We start from the raw sequence: 18,252 nt of genomic DNA on the forward strand, positions 1-18,252 counted from the left end.
GCCTCCCAAGTAGCTGGGACTACAGGTGCCCGCCACCATGCCCGGCTAATTTTTTGTATTTTTAGTAGACACGGGGTTTCACCGTGTTAGCCAGGATGGTCTCGATCTCCTGACCTCGTGATCCGCCCGCCTCGGCCTCGCAAAGTGCTGGGATTACAGGCGTGAGCCACCATGCCCGGCAAGACCATCTTTACTATATTTGAACATTACATTTGTGATGGGCATAAAAGGCTACTGATATATAAGGACAGTTGATTCATGCTATCTTTCACAGATGAAATCATCAACAGCACCAAGGTTTCTCAGCCTCAGCACTATTGACATTTTGGGACAGATACATCTGTTGTGGGGGATGGCCCAGAGCATCGTGGAATGCTTAGCAGCAACCCTGACCTCTACTCACTTGATGCCAATGCCCCACCCCACCTAGTAGTAACAACCAGACATTGCCAGATGTCCCCTGGGAAACAAAACTGTCCCCCCAAGCCCTAGTTGAGAACCACTGAGCCATACCCAAATAGAAATGATAAAGGATAAAAATCAGTTCCCCCAAGTACTAAAGGCTACAAATCAAATTCTACATAGAACTTTTTCATAATTTTATATTAAAAAATCCAGCCACAGGATGATACAATTTAACATCTAGCCACATCCATTTGGGAATGCAGAGATGGATAAAGAGGCTTTAAAATTACTTCACAAAAGTAAACACAGACCTATACTACCCTGACTTTGCCAAAAATAAGTTTTGGCATAAGATAAATCAAAACATAAACATAGGTGACTGCTTTCCACTGCTTCCCACAAAAGGAGTAGGAGAAACTAAATCAGGGATGTCCAATCTTTTGGCTTCCCTGGGCCACATTGGAAGATTTGTCTTGGGCCACACATAAAATACACTAACAGCAGATCATGAGATCAGGAGTTCGAGATCAGCCCGGCCAAAATGGTGAAACCCCATCTCTACTAAAAAATACTAAAGTTAGCCAGTGTGGTGGTGGGCGCCCGTAATCCCAGCTACTCAGGAGGTTGAGGCGGGAGAATCATTTGAACCCGGGAGGCGGAGGTTGCAGTGAGCCAAGATCGTGCCACTGCACTCCAGCCTGGGCAACAAGAGCAAAACTCCGTCTCAAAAATATATAAATAAATAAATGAAAATACACTAATAGCTGATGAGCTAAAAAAGAAAGAAAGAAAGAAAGAAAGAAAGAAAATCACAAGTCTCATAATGTTTTAAGAAAGTTTATGAATTTGTGTTGGGCAAAGTAGAAAGCATAATTATGTAGCTCACATACACAGTATAGTTTGTAGATATTTTCCTTGTCTCACGTGATAATGCTAGGGCAGTGAAAAACAAGGGCTTATTTGGGTAAGGGAACAAAGGCACAATTGAACTCACTATTCCATGAGTGAGACAGAGAAGATATTCTAGAAACAAAAAATGACAGAGTAATTCATCGCCCAAAGGGTATTTCTTGTTTTACTAATAGACCAAGCAACACATCCAAATTGCACTGAAAAAGAATGTGTCAGGGGCAGGGATAGCCTGTTCCACTAGTAAATAATAGTCTGTTCATAAAATAAGACAAACTCAGAAAATTATCAAAATGTCATTCTGGTCTTTATTTTTGGACATGTAGCATGTTTTAACAAATCAGTTTTTCATAGGCAACCTTTTGAAACATCAAAAGAAATACAATATATTTTTCACAAATTTCTCATCACTGTAAATTCACTTTAAAATCAACGTAAGTAGCAGGGTAGAGCAATGTGTTTCCATATACCGACCAGTGCAAACTGACAGTTACAATTAAGGTATCCAGAAAGGTTGAAAATTAAGATTTACGTGAAACAAATTTACTTCCATTTGTTAAAAAAAGAAGAAAAATAATAATTTGCAAATCACATGTTTTACAGGCAAAGGCAACTAACTTTAGATCTTATTTCCATCTCAAATAAATGACAGTTTAAGAATTAAATGACAATTTAAAAAAAATAAGCAAAAATATAAGGAAAAAATGGTGGCGTGCCTCTAAAACCTGTTGAATAGAATAATGGCCAAATATTACAGTTTCTCACTTTCCTATGAATACTGGCACTGTTTATTTCATGTTTATATGTGAGTTTCTATGCATAAAAATCCCAATAAGACTGAATAGTTTAAAGATCAGTCCATTTTTCTCCAACAAAACCCCTAACTTCTAGATTTTAAAAATTGCACTCTTGCTTTTGCATTTTAGTACAAACAAAACACAAATATATTTCCTTTATATCAGTGCAACCAGTTAATAGGCATGTTATTTTTTAAAAAGTAATAAATTTTGTGAATGTTGTCATTTTTAAAAATCCTATACAGAATCACAACACTGTCAGAATCTATGTAGTGCACCCACAAGTGCCTCATTGTTTTGAATTCACAGTCCTTTTCTCACAAAAACCTTAAGAGTTCAAAGAATTCATAATACACACCATGTGGATAATTTGGGGTTAAAAAACCCATGGCTCTGGGCAACAACAATTACAGTTAATAACATCCACCCACAAAGACTGTTTCTAAAATTTTCAACTTAGTTTGCTATAAATAAACCATTCTGAAGTAAAGCCTTTTCCACACTGACAATACTTATCAGACATCAGCGAGGCCACAGTGAAGGGGAGTGACTTACATTAAAAGGACAGGGTAGCAGCTGGTTTTGGGATGGCACACCTCGTACATTCTGCTCAGAAAACACGAAGGCATTTATAGAAAACTCAATTATGCACTGAAAAATGTGGAGGGTTTCTCTGCACTATCAACAGTGATATCGGTCCCCAGTATTTAAAAAGCAAAAAATACCTTCAAAAACACAACTGAAGATGGAGGCTCTACCTAGGAGAATGCATACAACAGGAACAAAGTACTAGTAGTGTGTCGGTGATATTTTTCCTGGCATTAACTGGCATGAGCATTTTTGGCATGTTGGATATTGATCTCATATCAACCACAATTACGATGAAGTAAGCCATCTGAATGGTAAACAAAGAGTGAATGCACCCCTGGTCCTTAATGGCGGGAAGCATCTAGTTCAACATTCTACACAGAGCAGGGGTTCAAAATGTGCTGGTAACTGATGGACTATCTTACTCAAGGAACCTGTTAATTATATGTAACACCTACTGAGTGAACCTAATAAATGTTCAAAGACATGATTTAGATTCCTAATAAATGTATATGAACATGATATAAAACAGTTCATATAATTGTTGTAGTTCCCCTAAAGAAAACTTGTAAACATCTGGTGAGTGTCTAATGGTGTAACACTAAAAACTGGCCAAAAAATGCCCAGAAAACGTTTGGCCCTTCAGCACCCAAAGCTCTCAAAATATAATGTTAAAACATCTCTGCTACAGGGATTTCAGTAGTCTGAAAAATTTCATACCTGAGTGGCTTAAATGTTCTCTCCTAAATTTTAAATAAGTGCAAGAAGTTTCTACACTCAGGAATTGCATAAATTTTTATCTTTCCTCAACAGAAAATATTGAATGATATAGAGGTAGCATAACTTACTAAATTAACTCTAAAAAAACAAAAACCCCCCAAAAGCAAGGTTATTTTCCATAGTCTTTATAGAACTATTACAAATGTTTAAAATCTTACAATCTAGGCTTCCTTCTACCTGGTTTCGGATATCTCATTGTTCTCACCCCCTCTTTTACTGTGAGAATAGTTATTAGTCCAGGCACCCCGTGGCCCAGTGGCATCTATTGCAACATCAATGATAGAATCTGGAGTCATCCATCTCAAGAAAATGAGGAAGAGGAAGTTGAAAACTGCCAACAAAGCAAAGATGTAGCCTGTTACTGGGCCGCAGTGAGAAATAAGTCTGTCCAGTCGTTTGTCCATTGGCAACACAGCTTCCACTGATACCCGGTCATATACCTGGAGGGAGAGAAGCCAAGTGTGAGCACTTTCACCTATCACCCCATCACCTGTCCCATGATAAACAATGACCCGATCCTGCAGGAACATTTTATAAACAAATACAAACAAAAGTTGCTTGTGTTTTGTTGTTGTTGTCATAGTAATGATATCCTTAATGAACTTAATCACGATAATTATTGCCATTTGATTCAAAACTTATTGGGTACTTATTCTGGGCAAGACACCGGGCTAGAGGCTGTGTGATACAAAGAATAAGCCACAGTTCCTCTCCCCTAGGGAGTCACCATCAATTTTAGCCAACTACTAGAATTCCAAAGTCCCGCAAAGTCTGAACAGCTTTTGGGGTCACCACTGTAGGGTCAATATTTAATTCAGCAGTGACTTCAGCAGTACTGAAGCAGGATTTGCCTTTGAAGATTCCTTGACTAAGCTGAGATGCTCTCACCGGCATCTGGCAGACATCAACCACAAGCAGAGAGCTACAATCTAGCATACTTCTGGGAACACAGAGGCTCCTCTTTCAACAGCCACATGAGGCTGTACATGTTGCTGAGCATGGATGGTGAGGACATGCAGAAGCATTTCATGGATTTCAAATAAAAGAAGATAAAGAGATGGGGGAAATTTCAGTAGATAGTATAGGTCAAATGCTGGCAAATGAAATAACGTTTTTTGCTGAGCAAGTAGGTGGCTTGCTTTTTAAAACACTGCTAAGTACTAAGCTCTAAAATATCAAAAAACGAAGATCTTTAAACATACTTGTTCAGAACACATCAAATGGGCCAACATTCATATTTTGTAATTTGAGTATTACTTGTGCTTAGTCTCATATATTAGACCTTTAAACCGTCTCCTTTTGAACTCAAGAAAGTTATAACATGCAGTGCATGTTGTACAGGTCAACAGCCCTTGAAAGGTACGGCATGTTTTCATCGAGCTCTTTTACCCTAAGGACATTCTGAATACAAACATTTTAATCAGAATTATGTTGAGAATTATGCTGAGACTGGTGAATTGCAATTGAAAAAGTATGTTTACAGCATGAACTCCAAATTAATTTCATGATCGATTTCCTAAATAGCACAGTTAAACTAAGAAGGAGGAGTTGAAATGAATTAAAATGTCATAGGGTTAAAAGAGTAACTACAAACTGACTTTTCTGTCCAGCTTTATTTCAGATCAATTAATCTACTTATAGTTTTAAGTGATAAAATAACAATTTACTATTATGAAGAGAATGTTAGCGATGACAATCCATTATAGGCAAGGATTTACTTTTTTCTAAAAGTGTATTATAAATCACCATAGAATTAAAAAAAATACAGATGCTGTACTATTACTTTAACCAAAAGAAAAATGTGGTTACCAAAAAAATCCCAATTAGCCCCTTTACTATATGCTGACAAACCGTCACCACAGTTCTTTCCCTGTTAACTTATTACCTACAGTGGCTCACGCTTCTGGGGTTTATACGATGTCAATCAAGAAGGTCAAGTCACAACTTAACAGTGCCGTGGTTCTCAAAGGGAGTGGAGATCAGGATGGTATCATCAAAATAACCTGTCTGACCAAATATCCCTGCCAATTATACCCCCAATTCTATCTCTGCTCCTAAAGGATAACATTGGAATCTAGGGAGTGGTTGGGGAGGCAGGGGGACATCAAGATGGAGTAGAGAGAGTCTGAAAAGGCTGCCCGGGGACTCTGACATGTACTCCCAACAGGTAAGCACTAGACTCCAACTTTCCATGTTTCATATGGGGGAGATAGTACAAGACTTGTAGAAGGTCAGAATGTCTCAAAATGCTTCAGTCAAAAATGTTTGACTGTCGCAAACATCTCATGTTTCAATGGAAAATGTATAAGACAATTTTTAGAGATAAGTTTTTAGAACTTCCATTCAAATATGAGTTCATCTTATATACTGGAATTCATCATTCAAACCAAGTAAGAAAGCCTTACAGTAAAGAGCTATTCTCCTCAGCTCCAACTTGCTATCTACTCTAGGCTAAAAACTCATTGCTCCACTGAATATCACGTTGGTAGCATTACTCTAAACTACTACCTTCTCCATGTTCCACCTGGTTATCTTTCTGGTTCACAATTTCTACATACTAAGAAGCTGAGTTGTTTCTGTTCAGCTTGTTACATGGTAATAAGAGGTATGAGGCAGAGAACATCATGAAAAGGACGTAAAGGATGAAACTGAGAATGAAAGCAGTCCCTAATTCAAATTCAGGAAGCATTTCCCACAACTGTAATCTCCTACCTAAGGGTGTTAATCTATTTCCTATACCTGTCCTTTTGGAAATTCTCTGTTGCTGCTTTTTATTTGTGATTTTTCCCACGTTTGTCACGTACATTTTGAATTCTAACTTACTATGTTCTCAATCAGCCCAAAGATGCAAAAATCCTTTTCCTGGAGAAAATCACAGTAGTTAGCAAAACGGCTACAAGAGGTTTAGGAAGTAGCCTGAATTAAATATTCACAAGTTATAAAGTTGCTGCCATCAGCAAAACCATGCATTTCCTAATAGAGATGTTTGCTTTAGAATTATCAACAGCTTCAAGAAAATATCTAAGAGTAGATTTAATACTCGTCTTGTCTCTACTCATTGTGACTTTTAGAAAATTTTGTAACTTCTTTATGCCCAGTTTAATGAGGGGGCTAGACTGTATTACTGCTATTTTCAAATGTCAAACGCAATAATTTGACCAGACACTTAGCCCGGTGTGTGTACCAAAATCTGTTTCTTTTCATCTGGAAGAGATTTCATCAACTTAAGCAATAGAACAAAAATGGTAAACATCTATGTAAGAAAAAGCAAATATGTACGTGAAACATCAAGTAAGAGTTCAGACACAATCTTTTCTCAGCATGTGACATACCTTTTCAGTTCTTTCTGCAACATTCCTCCAGGTGTAGAAAGTCTTTACTATGTTATGGATGTTTTCTGGAGCTGGCAATGTCCCTGACTTCAGTTGGAAAATAGCCTTTTCCAATCCTTCACACAAAGATTTTACTGAAGGCTCACATAAAATAATAAGGTTTTCTGGAAGCACCTCAGGAATTCCACCAACTCTGGTACTTACAACCTTAAAAAGAAAGAAAGAACACATACTCCACCATAATCATACCTCAGGAAGATCAACAAAACCAGTTAAAACATTATTATGGAATGTGTCTCATTATTTTTCAAAATACACAGAAATCCCAACCATGAATGCCCTCAAAGCTTTTTACCTGTAAACCACAACTGGCTGCTTCCACGATCGCCATGCAGAATGCTTCAGTAAGGGAGGTATTCAGAAAAATATGTCCTTGAACTAAGACATTTCTAACATCCTTGTGTTCTAAAGCTCCCAAAAGACGCACCCTGATTTTTTAAATGAGAGGGGAAGAAAGAAGGGAGTGAAAACTCATGCTACAAAAGACATTTAATTTATAAACCAAGTCTGCTATTTATATTACACTTAAATTCTTATTGCTGCTAATGTTCTCCACCTCAAAAGATTAGTATCACCAAACACTGATCTAATAGAAACAGCCTTATAAAGCAGTTGGGTTAAAACTCATACAGCGAACATTATTTCTAACTTTTGTTACACATATCAAACTTTATCTTCTCCAAAACTAGTCTGTATGTAATAATATTAATAAACTTTGATAATTTAATGTTAAAGTGCCATTTGTAAACAGGAAAATGGCCTTTTTATTAAAATTGATGCTTTACACGTACAAGCCTTGTGTTGTGTAAGTTATTGAGGAAGAGACTTGTCCAAATCTGTATGTGCAGAGCAATTTACATGATTTGAGCCCTATTACTTAAATCACTACACAGTATGGCCTGGAAATCTGCAAACGCTTCCAGTTAAAGCAGCTGTTTTTTGTGCCTTTCATGGTGCCTCCAACAATGGCCCCCCAAAGTCAAATAATATTGGGCTAATGGAAAAAATAAAATTGTGAATTAACTAGGTTTCCTATTTATATAAAAATTTTGAAAACAGTCCTTGCATTAGATTTATATCAATTATATGTATATCAATTACATGCAGGAGAAGCAACACATCTAAGGTACGCATGCAGTTAAAACCAAATAGAGATAATTGACATCTTCTCCCTCAAGACAACATGAAATTCATCAATACCTGTCATGCAGCTGGTATCTTTCCCGAACTTCTTCCAAAATGATTCTCTTTGGTCCCTCTCCTCCAATTATGAAATTTAAATCTGGATATTTCTGACAGAGTTCAGGTATTATACCACTAAGCAAATCGATCCCTGAAAATATAAAGTTGAATGTTGGAGATATTAATATTTAAACTTAAAAAAATTCACCAGAACGACTGAGAATCCACTCATTTTGAAAAGTATTAGCTATGCACTCCATAAAGGAGAGAAACTCTCTTAAACCTTTTCCAGGAGTGGAATTGTTTGCAAACTGGCAGTGGTCCCCCAAGAGTTACAATTCTTGAAGACGTAGACCTTGACATGCATTACCTTCCACACACCCAAAATATGGACTATTCTGTTTCATCTCAACAGACTATTCTTTAAGTTATTCACTTGTGTTTATACATTGCGTACTTCTAAAAAAGGTACATTTAAGGTGGCTAAGGTTTGAGTTCGTTTTCTCCAGAGCAGGCAGCTGATTGGAGATCTGGGTCTTTTCCCAGCTTTTTTTACCAGTAAGCCCATTGATCGTGGGGAAGTTTCATGATCTATAAAATAAAGATACCTATGTACCTAAAGTCTCTTTCAGCTATAAAATTCTATCAGTCTGTGATCCCACTTACTGCCACAGGAAAAGGCTAAGCAACGAAATCTAACTGCTGCCTCCACTTTGTTTAAAATGTGGCTGGTACAGAGAATTTTGCAGTGAACGCTACATTATCGCAAAATTTAAGTTCAAACCAGCTATAGCCCACTTTCCTGGAATGAGGGTAAATGAAGGCAGCAGGGCATCAACTGTTAGATCACTACAGTCCATAGAACAAAAGGATGCATCTTGGCTCCTTTTTTCTCCAAAATGATTTTCTTATAATATATAAACACAATCTCAGGTAATAGAAAACAATAAAGTAAATTATGCCCTATTAGTCTGAAAAAGTGAGTGGCTATCCAAAGTCCCAACAATGTCAACACTATTTAAGAATCTAGTTCATTAACAATTACAAAACGTACATATTCAAAAGTAAGAGTAGGCAGGGGGCGGTGGCTCACGCCTGTAATCCCAGCATTTCGGGAGGCCAAGGCAGGCGGATCACAAGGTCAGGAAATTGAGACCATCCTGACTAACATGGTGAAACCCCGTCTCTACTAAAAATACAAAAAATTAGCCGGGCATGGTGGCGGGCGCCTGTAGTCCCAGCTACGCGGGAGGCTGAGGCAGGAGAATGGCGTGAACCCGGGAGGTGGAGTTTGCAGTGAGCCGAGATTGCGCCACTGCACTCCAGCCTGGGAGACAGAGCGAGACTCCGTCTCAAAAAAAAAAAAAAAAAGTAAAAGTAAATATAAAATAATCCACCTAGAGCTAAGTTTATTAATTTTAAAAATGCACACACACATAAGAATTGTATTTCTTAATCTTCCACCCCAAATAGGCAGATCAGTTATAAAATAGATGACAGGAGAAATGACATATATATATAGGGTCATTTTTATTAAATAATACAAAGTAGAATCCATTAAGTAAACTCTGCTAGTACTTTCAAACTATTATTGTATGTATCAAAAATTCCCATGCAGCTTTTCTGAATATGAAGGCTTCTCATTAAAATCATAGCTATCTTTGTTTCATGTCTACTAACAAATCACTCAATTGGATTTCTAGATAAACCAGAAGGTAGTTTAATGACTTTTAACATTTAGTATCCTACAATTCCTTCAATCCATTTTCTTCCTCACCCTTTTCTTTCTCATACAAGGTTAAGAGCCCATTCTTCAAACAAACAAAAAACAACATACAGCAATAGTCATAAATGATAATAGCTAACAGTAACAGAGTGCTTGCTATGACAGGCAATATACTTTAAATTCATTATGTCATTTAATCCTGACAACTATCTCATAAGAAATGGAACTGATTACTATTACCAATGATCTATATTCTTATTCTAAGAATAAGGGCTTTTCCCCACCACTATAAAAAAATTTATTCTGGAGCCTCTAAGAAGGGTATAATGCAATGGAACCTAGAGACTTTCGACTGCCATGTGAACACAAAACAGACAATGAAAATCTCTGATCCAAACTGCTTTTAAAGCTCAGTCTAACAATATTTTTAAGAACCTTCTGATCTACACCTAGGATATGAGTGGCTGGGCATGGGTGGAGGAAGAGGAGAACTTAGCTCCAGAAAAGCTGAACTCGTGTGTCATCTCTGTTACTTACTGTGTAACCTGGGTGAGTTACTTACCCTCTCTGAGACTCAATTTCATGTAGATAACATCTACCCTACAGTTGTTGGGAGGGTCAAATGAGGTATTGTACCACGAACAGGCTTTATCAACTGCAGAATACAAATGTAGGTTGTCATTACCACTACAGAAGGAAGCAGGCGAGCGTGCCTACACATGCAGAGTGCTGGTAAATCCTGACTGAGAGCAAAACAGGCTTGGAAGAGAAGGCTCAGGAAAAAGACATCCAAAAAGCCTGGATAAGGAAAACTTTGATTTATCCTCTCTCTCACTTAAGACATTCCAGTGGGACTTTGATATCTGGTCCAATAAACTCCTGAGGAAATTAATTTGTTAATAAGGAATGGACCATTAATACAACTACTCACTTTTGGGCTACAGGCATGGCTGTTCCTTTTCAGAATGTTACTTTCTGCAGGGTGCCTGGCATCTGGAGAGGGTTCGATAAATAACTGTTCAATTACTGAATTGAGTACAGGAAAGGCCATACCATCACTCCATTGGTGGTTAGCTCAGCTGGTTAAAATACCACATTAGGGAAGTAAAGGTAACAGGTTTAATCTTTGCATGGGTAGTTAGTTTTGCTGATCCTTGATCACACATGTGTCATACTCTTTCTCAGCTAGCCATCTCAAGAAGATACGCTATTTGGTTAAAAAATAAATTAGGTACAATTCCTAAGTTACAAAAAAACACATCACTAATGTCCCAGGAGGAATTCAGAATACAGAATGCCAGTCGGTTCACATGTTCCTGATTAAAGAATGAAAGCATGTCATTGCCTTCAAACCAGAAAATGAAGTTCAGGCCAAGTTTCCTTGCCAACCTCCACTTAAATGGACTGCTGGGTCAATCAAGGTTCTCCATTCCAAACGTAAACTGACCAAGGCCCACATCTAGATTTTAGGCCACTCCCTAGCACACTGGCACACCACTGAATTCAGTGCTTGTCAAGAATCAGTTGTTTGTTCACACATCTGTCTGATGTCAGTTGTACTTGTTATCGTCGTGTTGAGTAATTTAATTATCATATAAACTGACAAAAAGAGTATCCACAAAAACTAAGCTGAACAGTTTGAAAAATCCAATAAAGGAATGTCACAGAAAAAAGTTCTTGGCAAATGAGGGGTGTCCTAAACTACTGTATAAAATTGAAAACAAATTAAAACTCCTGAAGCATATCAGTTCATACGCCTTTAAGTTCTGACCCCACCCAAAAGAAACTCAAAGTAGCAATGGTAGATTATGTTTTATGAAGGAGGGTGTACAAGATGCAGCTGAAACCAGTGGCCCAGCACTCAAAGCCTGCAATCCTACATCAAACTACGGGCAACTCAGTGTGTATTAATATTTTGAGTTTAATTCAAATATTAACTATTTAAGGGGGTATGTATTTATGTATTTTTTTTAATGATTCCCTACTATAAATGACACTTTTGATTAGTGGACAGGTTTTCAAATAGCACTCAGAAGACACTGTTTTTTATAACCAGACTGTGTCAGACTTTTAGTAAACAAGCCTCCACACATTCAACTGCAGTGTCCATTAAGTGCTGTAGAGGTACAAAAAACAGCCTCCTTGGCCAGGTGCAGTGGCTCACGCCTGTTAATCCCAGCATTTTGGGAGGCCGGGGCAGGTGGATCACGAGGTCAGGAGTTTGAGACCAGCCTGGCCAACATAGTGAAACCTTGTCTCTACTAAAAATACAAAAAATTAGCTGGGCTTGGTGGTGGGCGCCTGTAATCCCAGCTACTTGGGAGGCTGAGGCAGGAGAATCGCTTGAACCTGGGAGGCAGAGGTTGCAGTGAGCTGAGATCACGTCACTGCACTCCAGCCCGGGGGGTGACAGTGCGAGACTCCGTCTCAAAAAAAAAACCCAAAAACCTCCTTGATAATAGTGGACAGTTACAAACTAGGCTAATAGTTTATAGGAACTATCACTGAACCCTTGCGAGGTTCCCAATGTTGCTTACATTACACGAATGAAAAAACTGAGACTTAGAGATGTTAAGCTACTTGTCCTCGATCACACAGCAGGACAGACCCATCATCTGATCCCAGGACATCTAATCCCCTTTTCTTCATCACTTACCTGCCAATATGTTACTAATGTCTTATACATGATGAAATGAAACAAGCAAGCTACAATACAGTAACGTGCAGAGCAAGCCCACTGATTTTCAGTATATGTACGTACACATAAAAAAGACAGGAAAGCTATAAATCAAAATACTCATTAGGGTATCTCTGAATAATACAGTTACAGCTGATTTTAGTTTTCATCTTTGTGCTTTTCTTAGTTTCCAAAATATCTGCAATGAAAAGACATTACTTTGGCAATCAGAAGAAAAAAGCCATCTGTGAGCTCTGCCCTTTACTTCTTTTTTTTTTCTTTAGAGACGGAGTCTCGTTCTGTCGCCCAGGCTGGAGTGTAGTGGCACGATCTCTGCTCACTGCAAGCTCCGCCTCCCAAGTTCACGCCATTCTCCTGCCTCAGCCTCCGGAGTAGCTGGGACTACAGGAGCCTGCCACCATGCCCAGCTAATTTTTTGTATTTTTAGTTGAGACAGGGTTTCACCATGTTAGCCAGGATGGTCTCAACCTCCTGACGCCGTGATCTGCCTGCCTCAGCCTCCCAAAGTGCTGAGATTACAGGTGTGAGCCACCGTACATGGCCTGCCCTCTACTTCTTTACCACATGTGCAGGGCTGTTTTAATTTTTAAAAAGACCTGAAATTTAACAGCATCAGGTTATTCTTATTTTTAGTAACCATTAAAACATCAAAGGTTGGGGGACAGCATTCACCACCATCCTGAAAAATCTCTCTTCTTGGATATATAAACCAATATTAGAACTTTCTTTGCTATAATTTATAGCATTATAAAACCATAAAACAAAATGAAAAGCCAAACAATCATTATATACAAGTATTCAACAGCTTTCTATAGGGAAAAAAGTCTACAATGCAATTATAGCTATCATTTCATTACCTTTTCTGTAAACAAGTCTGCTGACAACAACAATAGTTATACTATCATGCCTTCTAAATGGGTCTGGAGTGAAGTCAGTAGGATCTACAGCATTAGGAATGACGGACACTATTTCAGGATTCAGTGCTGCTCTTAGTACAGTATTTTCCTTACTAGTATAAGACACACAAATGATGTGGTTTGTATCACAAAGAGACACGGTTAGAAGCTTGTTTGTAAGCACCGAGCTGACATCAGCAAATCCAAAAAGGGAATGGTCCGTGAAGACTGTCTGAAGCCCCATTGTCTTGGCGTGGAAGAGAGCATCATGGGCCATAGCAGAAAAAGAACTATGTGAATGGATTATCGTGACTCTCTCCCGAACAAATATGTACCTGAGCAATGGCAGACTGTGAAAGAGGGTCGTGGCTGTAGACTGGTTGTACATGACTTTCAGAGGCAAGTAATAGACTTTGAGGCCATTGGTGAGGTAACGGATGCCTTTTCGATTTCCATAAGCATGGGTGACAATTATAACCTTATGCCCTCTTTCAATCAGGCACTGAGAGAGCTGGTAAATGTGGCTTTCCACGCCTCCCATATTTGGGTAGAAAAAGTCAGATACCATGCATATATTATGGGTACGGGTTCTACATGTGTAAAGACTTCCAGGGCTAACCCGAGAGAGTGTAGCTGAGGCACGGTGGCCATTCCCAGCTCCTCCTCTACAGGCCATGCTGAGACGGTTTAGACATCAGTTCTTAGAGCAACCCAGTTAAGAGATGTGTCCTCTATTACCTGAAAAAGAGTAAAACAGGATCTCAGCTCAGAAACAAAACACATTCCATATTACAAATCCAGATATAGATACTGTTTTAATGTTAATGTAAATTTGTTAGCTTTCCCCAGAATTAAAAATAAAGCAAATCATCAATTTACTCATTTGACATTTACTTGCTTGGCATTTACATACAACAAAACTAGGTTCTACCATGTCTTAATTTTGCCCTAAAAATACTGCTACATGTAACTTTAAATAGTAAGTTTGTTACACCACAGCATATCATGGTTTACCATGTTAACAAACCAGTCTCTTCCAATAATTAAGTATATATACACACATACATACACACATTTATATATTTCCCCTTTACTCTTATACTTTACCAGCTTCTATTAATACTTATTAAATGGCCACTATACATCAGCTACTACATGCTAAGACTCTTCTATATCTTATTGCAGCCTCACCAAAACTCCATGAGTTATCAACTCCATCTTATAAATGGAAAGTCTAAAGCTTAAAGGGGTTAAGAAATTTGTTCAGTTATTCAGTGCTTAGAGGTAACACAATGTAGCAGTCTGATTCATTAGCGGTCATGTCTTCCGGTATTTATGCCCTTCTATAGTATAGTCCCTTCCCGTTGCATTTGGACCTGGTTTAGCCCATAGAAGGTAGTGAAAGTGATGTGCAAATTTTTGGCCTCGGCCTAAAAAAGGTGTGGTGGTTTCCAAGGTGTGGTGGTTTTCACTTGTGCACTCTTAGATATCCTAAGCCAAAGTGTAAGGAATCCATCTACTGTGCTAGAGGGGCAAGGGAAGAGATAATATGGAGAAGGAAGAGCTCTGAGACTACATGGAAAGAGCCAGAGGCCCAGCCAACCAGCCAACTTACCAGCTAAATGCAGCCTCCTAGTGACCACTGGCAAGACCAAGAGAACCACCCAGCTGAGCCTAGCTCACTGCAGTATCATGAAACATACCAAAATGGCTATTGTTTTACATCGTCTTGGGGTGGTTTGGTAAAAAATAACAGACAACTAAAACAGGCCAGGATCCAAACTCGGTTATACTGGTCCACTGCCTGTTTTTGTAAAGTTTTATAGGCTCATAGGTGTGCCCATTCATTTATGTGAATGGCTACTTTTGTGCTACAAGAGCAGAGTAGCTACAACAGAGACCATATGACCCACATAGCTGAAAATATTTACCATCTAGTCCTCTACAAAAGTTTGCCAACCCCTGCTCTATAGCTTAGCCACTGATTTAATTACTCTCAAAGTTTTGCTAGCATTACCTTTGTGGTTTACACTAAAACACACCCAGAGCTCGAACTATCTTTTTGAGAGCACCTTTTTCAAATGTCACCAGAGCACATGCTGCACACATGTTCTCCTTCCTTATTCAAAGAGGGTGATTATTTAGGCCGGGTGCGGTGGCTCACGCCTGTAATCCTAGCACTTTGGGAGGCTGAGGTGGGTGGATCACCTGAGGTCAGGAGTTCAAGACCAGCCTGGCCAACATGAAGAAACCTCATCTCTATTAAAAATACAAAAATTAGCTGGGCGTGGTGGTGCCTGCCTGTGGTCCTAGCTACTCGGGAGGCTGAGGCAGGAGAATCGCTTGAACCCGGGAGTCCGAAGTTGCAGTGAGCCGAGATCGCGCCGCTGCACTCCAGCCAGGGTGACACAGCGAGACTCCATCTCAAAAAAACAAAACAAAACAAAAACAAAAAACAGAAACACAAAAACCAAAGAGGGTGATTATGTAACTGCTCCCTTCACTTTTTAAACTTTTCTATCAGTTATGCAGGCCTTTCAAACTCAATGAGTGTCCCTCCCTTCAGTGCGGTGTCTAAAGATAAAGGCTAAACTAGAGATGGGCTGTATCTGGGACCATTTTCTCAATTTAAAGTGCGAAATGTTTATCTCAGGGGTCCCCTAAAGCTTTATTAATGTGAAATGCCCACTCAATATTTAGTACTACTGTACATTCTTAGACACCTAAAGCTAAAAAGAATCTTGGATATCTAGTCAAAATCTTCCTCAGCTTTACAAATGAGATTTCCAAGGCTCCAAAAAACAAACAACTATACAATGAGAAGCCATCCTAAAGCTCTGAGTTTCCGGTTTCACCTGCAAACTCAGAAAATGCCAATTAACTGTATGTGCAAAGGCTTAACTGTCTAGTCTCTCCAACAAATTCATCTACTTTTTTTTTTTTTTTTGAGACGGAGTCTCACTCTGTTGCCCAGGCTAGTGTGCAGTGGAGCGATCTCGTCTCACTGCAGCCTCTGCCTCCCGAGTTCAAGCGATTCTCCCACTTCAGCCTCCTGAATAGCTGGAATTACAGGCGCACACCACGACGCCCAGCTAATTTTTGTATTTTTAGTAGAGACGGGGTTTCATCATGTTGGCCAGGCTGGTCTCGAACCCCTGACCTCAGGTGATCCGCCAGCCTCGGCCTCCCAAAGTGCTGGGATTACAGGTGTGAGCCACCGTACCCGGCCTCATCTACATTTTAAATATACTCTCAGAAAGACCCCAGAAGTGTTTGTTGACCTGAGTTTACTAATTAAGATTCAATATTACCAAATATTGAAATTCCCCAAGTTTGTACTTTTAGGTGGTTTAACTAACATTTTCTTACTGTGGTCACCTAAACCCGAACTTCCAGTTCTACCAGTTTTAAAAGATGAACGATAGCAAAAACAGTGAGTAATGAACCAAATGATATCATTTAAAATGTTGTCATTAGCCTGCAACGTTCTGTGAGGAGTCTGCCCACTTCCGCCAGGTTTTCAGTCCAAACATCTTTGACATAAAAGTTCATTATGCTGCACAATCGCAGAATCTTAGCTCTTAAAGCCGAAATAAGGCTTGGAGCTCTAGTGAATACCTCTCTCGTTTTACAAATGAGAACCCAGACAAGTTGAGTGATTTGTCCAAGGTTCCCACCCAGCCACTTAAAGTGGCAAAGACATTACCGTAAAATTCTCGACCACGACCAACGAGCCCTGGGCAATCATTAGCAGTAGAGGTTCCTGAAGAACCTTAGGGAGACCTGGCAGGAGTTGTGGGTCAAGAGAATGGTACTTCCACCGACAATTCCTGGGCACTGTCTGAGCTTCATTCCCTGATTCCCTGAGAGGTCGCTGGGGAAACGCTCGGGCCAAGGAGGGGATACCCCTGCTCAGACAGCGACCCCGCTGGGTTCATGGCGGGGATGGCCAGGCCCAAAGAGAGAAAGAAAACAACCAAAGAGTGGACGTTGGTCTCAGGCCCGGGGTTCCGGAGACCCCAGTCCCTCGACCCACCCGCCTGAGCCAAGGAACCCAGCGCGTCCGCCCTAAACGCACCCTCAGCCCCAACCTACTCTGGAGACCCTCCGACCCAACTTCCGGGCTTCGAACCGGGTCGGTTTCACCCCCTCCACCACCCGCCACGATCCCACGCGCGCAGAACAGCCCCATCCGAAAGCGGCCCAGAGCGCTGGAGAGGGGCGGCGCGACGCGCACTCACCGGTGAGTTCCATGGCCGCCAGTGTCCGGACCTCCCGCGGCTGCAGCCGGAGTCCCTCCCTGCTGTCCCGCAGCACCAATCTAGGGCGTCCGCGCCCAAGGGCCGCGCCCCCGAGGCAGCCAATCACAAAGAGGCGCTGAGGTCACGTCCGAGAGAGACGCTCTGTCGTCCCCACCCTTAAGCGCGAGATGTAACGTCAGCGCGCGCCTGCGCCCGTCTCCTAGAAGCGGCCGACGGTAGGGTGGGTGCTCACCCTGGTTTCTTGGTTACAGCGTCTCTATTCCGGACGCCTGCGCGCTTGCTTCTGATTGGAGAGACTTTTTGTTTGTAATCAGCTGTGCCACGGCAAAACCGTGCCGGTTCTTACCGCTTTGGGACGTTTGCCAGATAAATAAATAAAAATACACAAAAAGTCAAAACAGATGAAACTATGAAGTTTTAATTTCAGATAAAGCACAAATGATGTTTAATACAAGCATGTACCAAATATTGGGGACTTCACTACACATTCGTTTTTTATCTGACATGTAAATTTAACTGGACATCTTGTTATTTACATGGCAACTCTACACTCTGAGGGAAACATACGAGGTCTGATCTGAAATATCAACTCCCACTCGACTGGTTCAACTAGTTAC

The 18,252-nt window shown here is 40.1% G+C and overlaps 1 protein-coding gene across 3 annotated transcripts; it reads right to left on the reverse strand.

Annotated features, from left to right (window-relative positions):
- Window positions 1-1,599: 1,599 nt before the first annotated feature.
- On the reverse strand, window positions 1,600-17,835 carry PIGA (phosphatidylinositol glycan anchor biosynthesis class A). 3 transcript variants are annotated; one of them, XM_063804579.1, is made up of 7 exons: window positions 17,615-17,696; window positions 13,335-14,111; window positions 10,342-10,434; window positions 8,072-8,204; window positions 7,167-7,299; window positions 6,812-7,018; window positions 1,600-3,919 (listed from the first exon to the last, which is right to left on the reverse strand). In XM_063804579.1, exons 2-7 carry the CDS (start codon window positions 14,047-14,049, stop codon window positions 3,653-3,655), a joined length of 1,548 nt encoding a protein of 515 aa, XP_063660649.1. In that variant the 5' UTR covers window positions 14,050-14,111; window positions 17,615-17,696; the 3' UTR covers window positions 1,600-3,652. The 3 variants fall into 3 exon arrangements, with proteins under 3 accessions (XP_063660649.1, XP_520945.2, XP_063660650.1); XM_520945.8 differs by lacking the exon at window positions 10,342-10,434 and having other exon boundaries at window positions 17,615-17,835; XM_063804580.1 differs by lacking the exons at window positions 10,342-10,434; window positions 13,335-14,111 and having other exon boundaries at window positions 17,615-17,726.
- Window positions 17,836-18,252: the final 417 nt, after the last annotated feature.

The sequence above is a fragment of the Pan troglodytes genome, chromosome X (assembly GCF_028858775.2).
Source record: "Pan troglodytes isolate AG18354 chromosome X, NHGRI_mPanTro3-v2.0_pri, whole genome shotgun sequence".
In the NCBI taxonomy this organism is placed as follows: domain Eukaryota; kingdom Metazoa; phylum Chordata; class Mammalia; order Primates; family Hominidae; genus Pan; species Pan troglodytes.

Coding starts and splice junctions, on each gene's coding strand:
- PIGA (XM_063804579.1), bottom strand. CDS start 14,049: ATGGCCTGTAGAGGAGGAGCTGGGAATGGCCACCGTGCCTCAGCTACA. Junction 7,300..8,071: donor AGATACCAGCTGCATGACAG/GTATTGATGAAT, acceptor TTAAAAAATCAG/GGTGCGTCTTTTGGGAGCTT. Junction 7,019..7,166: donor CAGCCAGTTGTGGTTTACAG/GTAAAAAGCTTT, acceptor TTTCTTTTTAAG/GTTGTAAGTACCAGAGTTGG.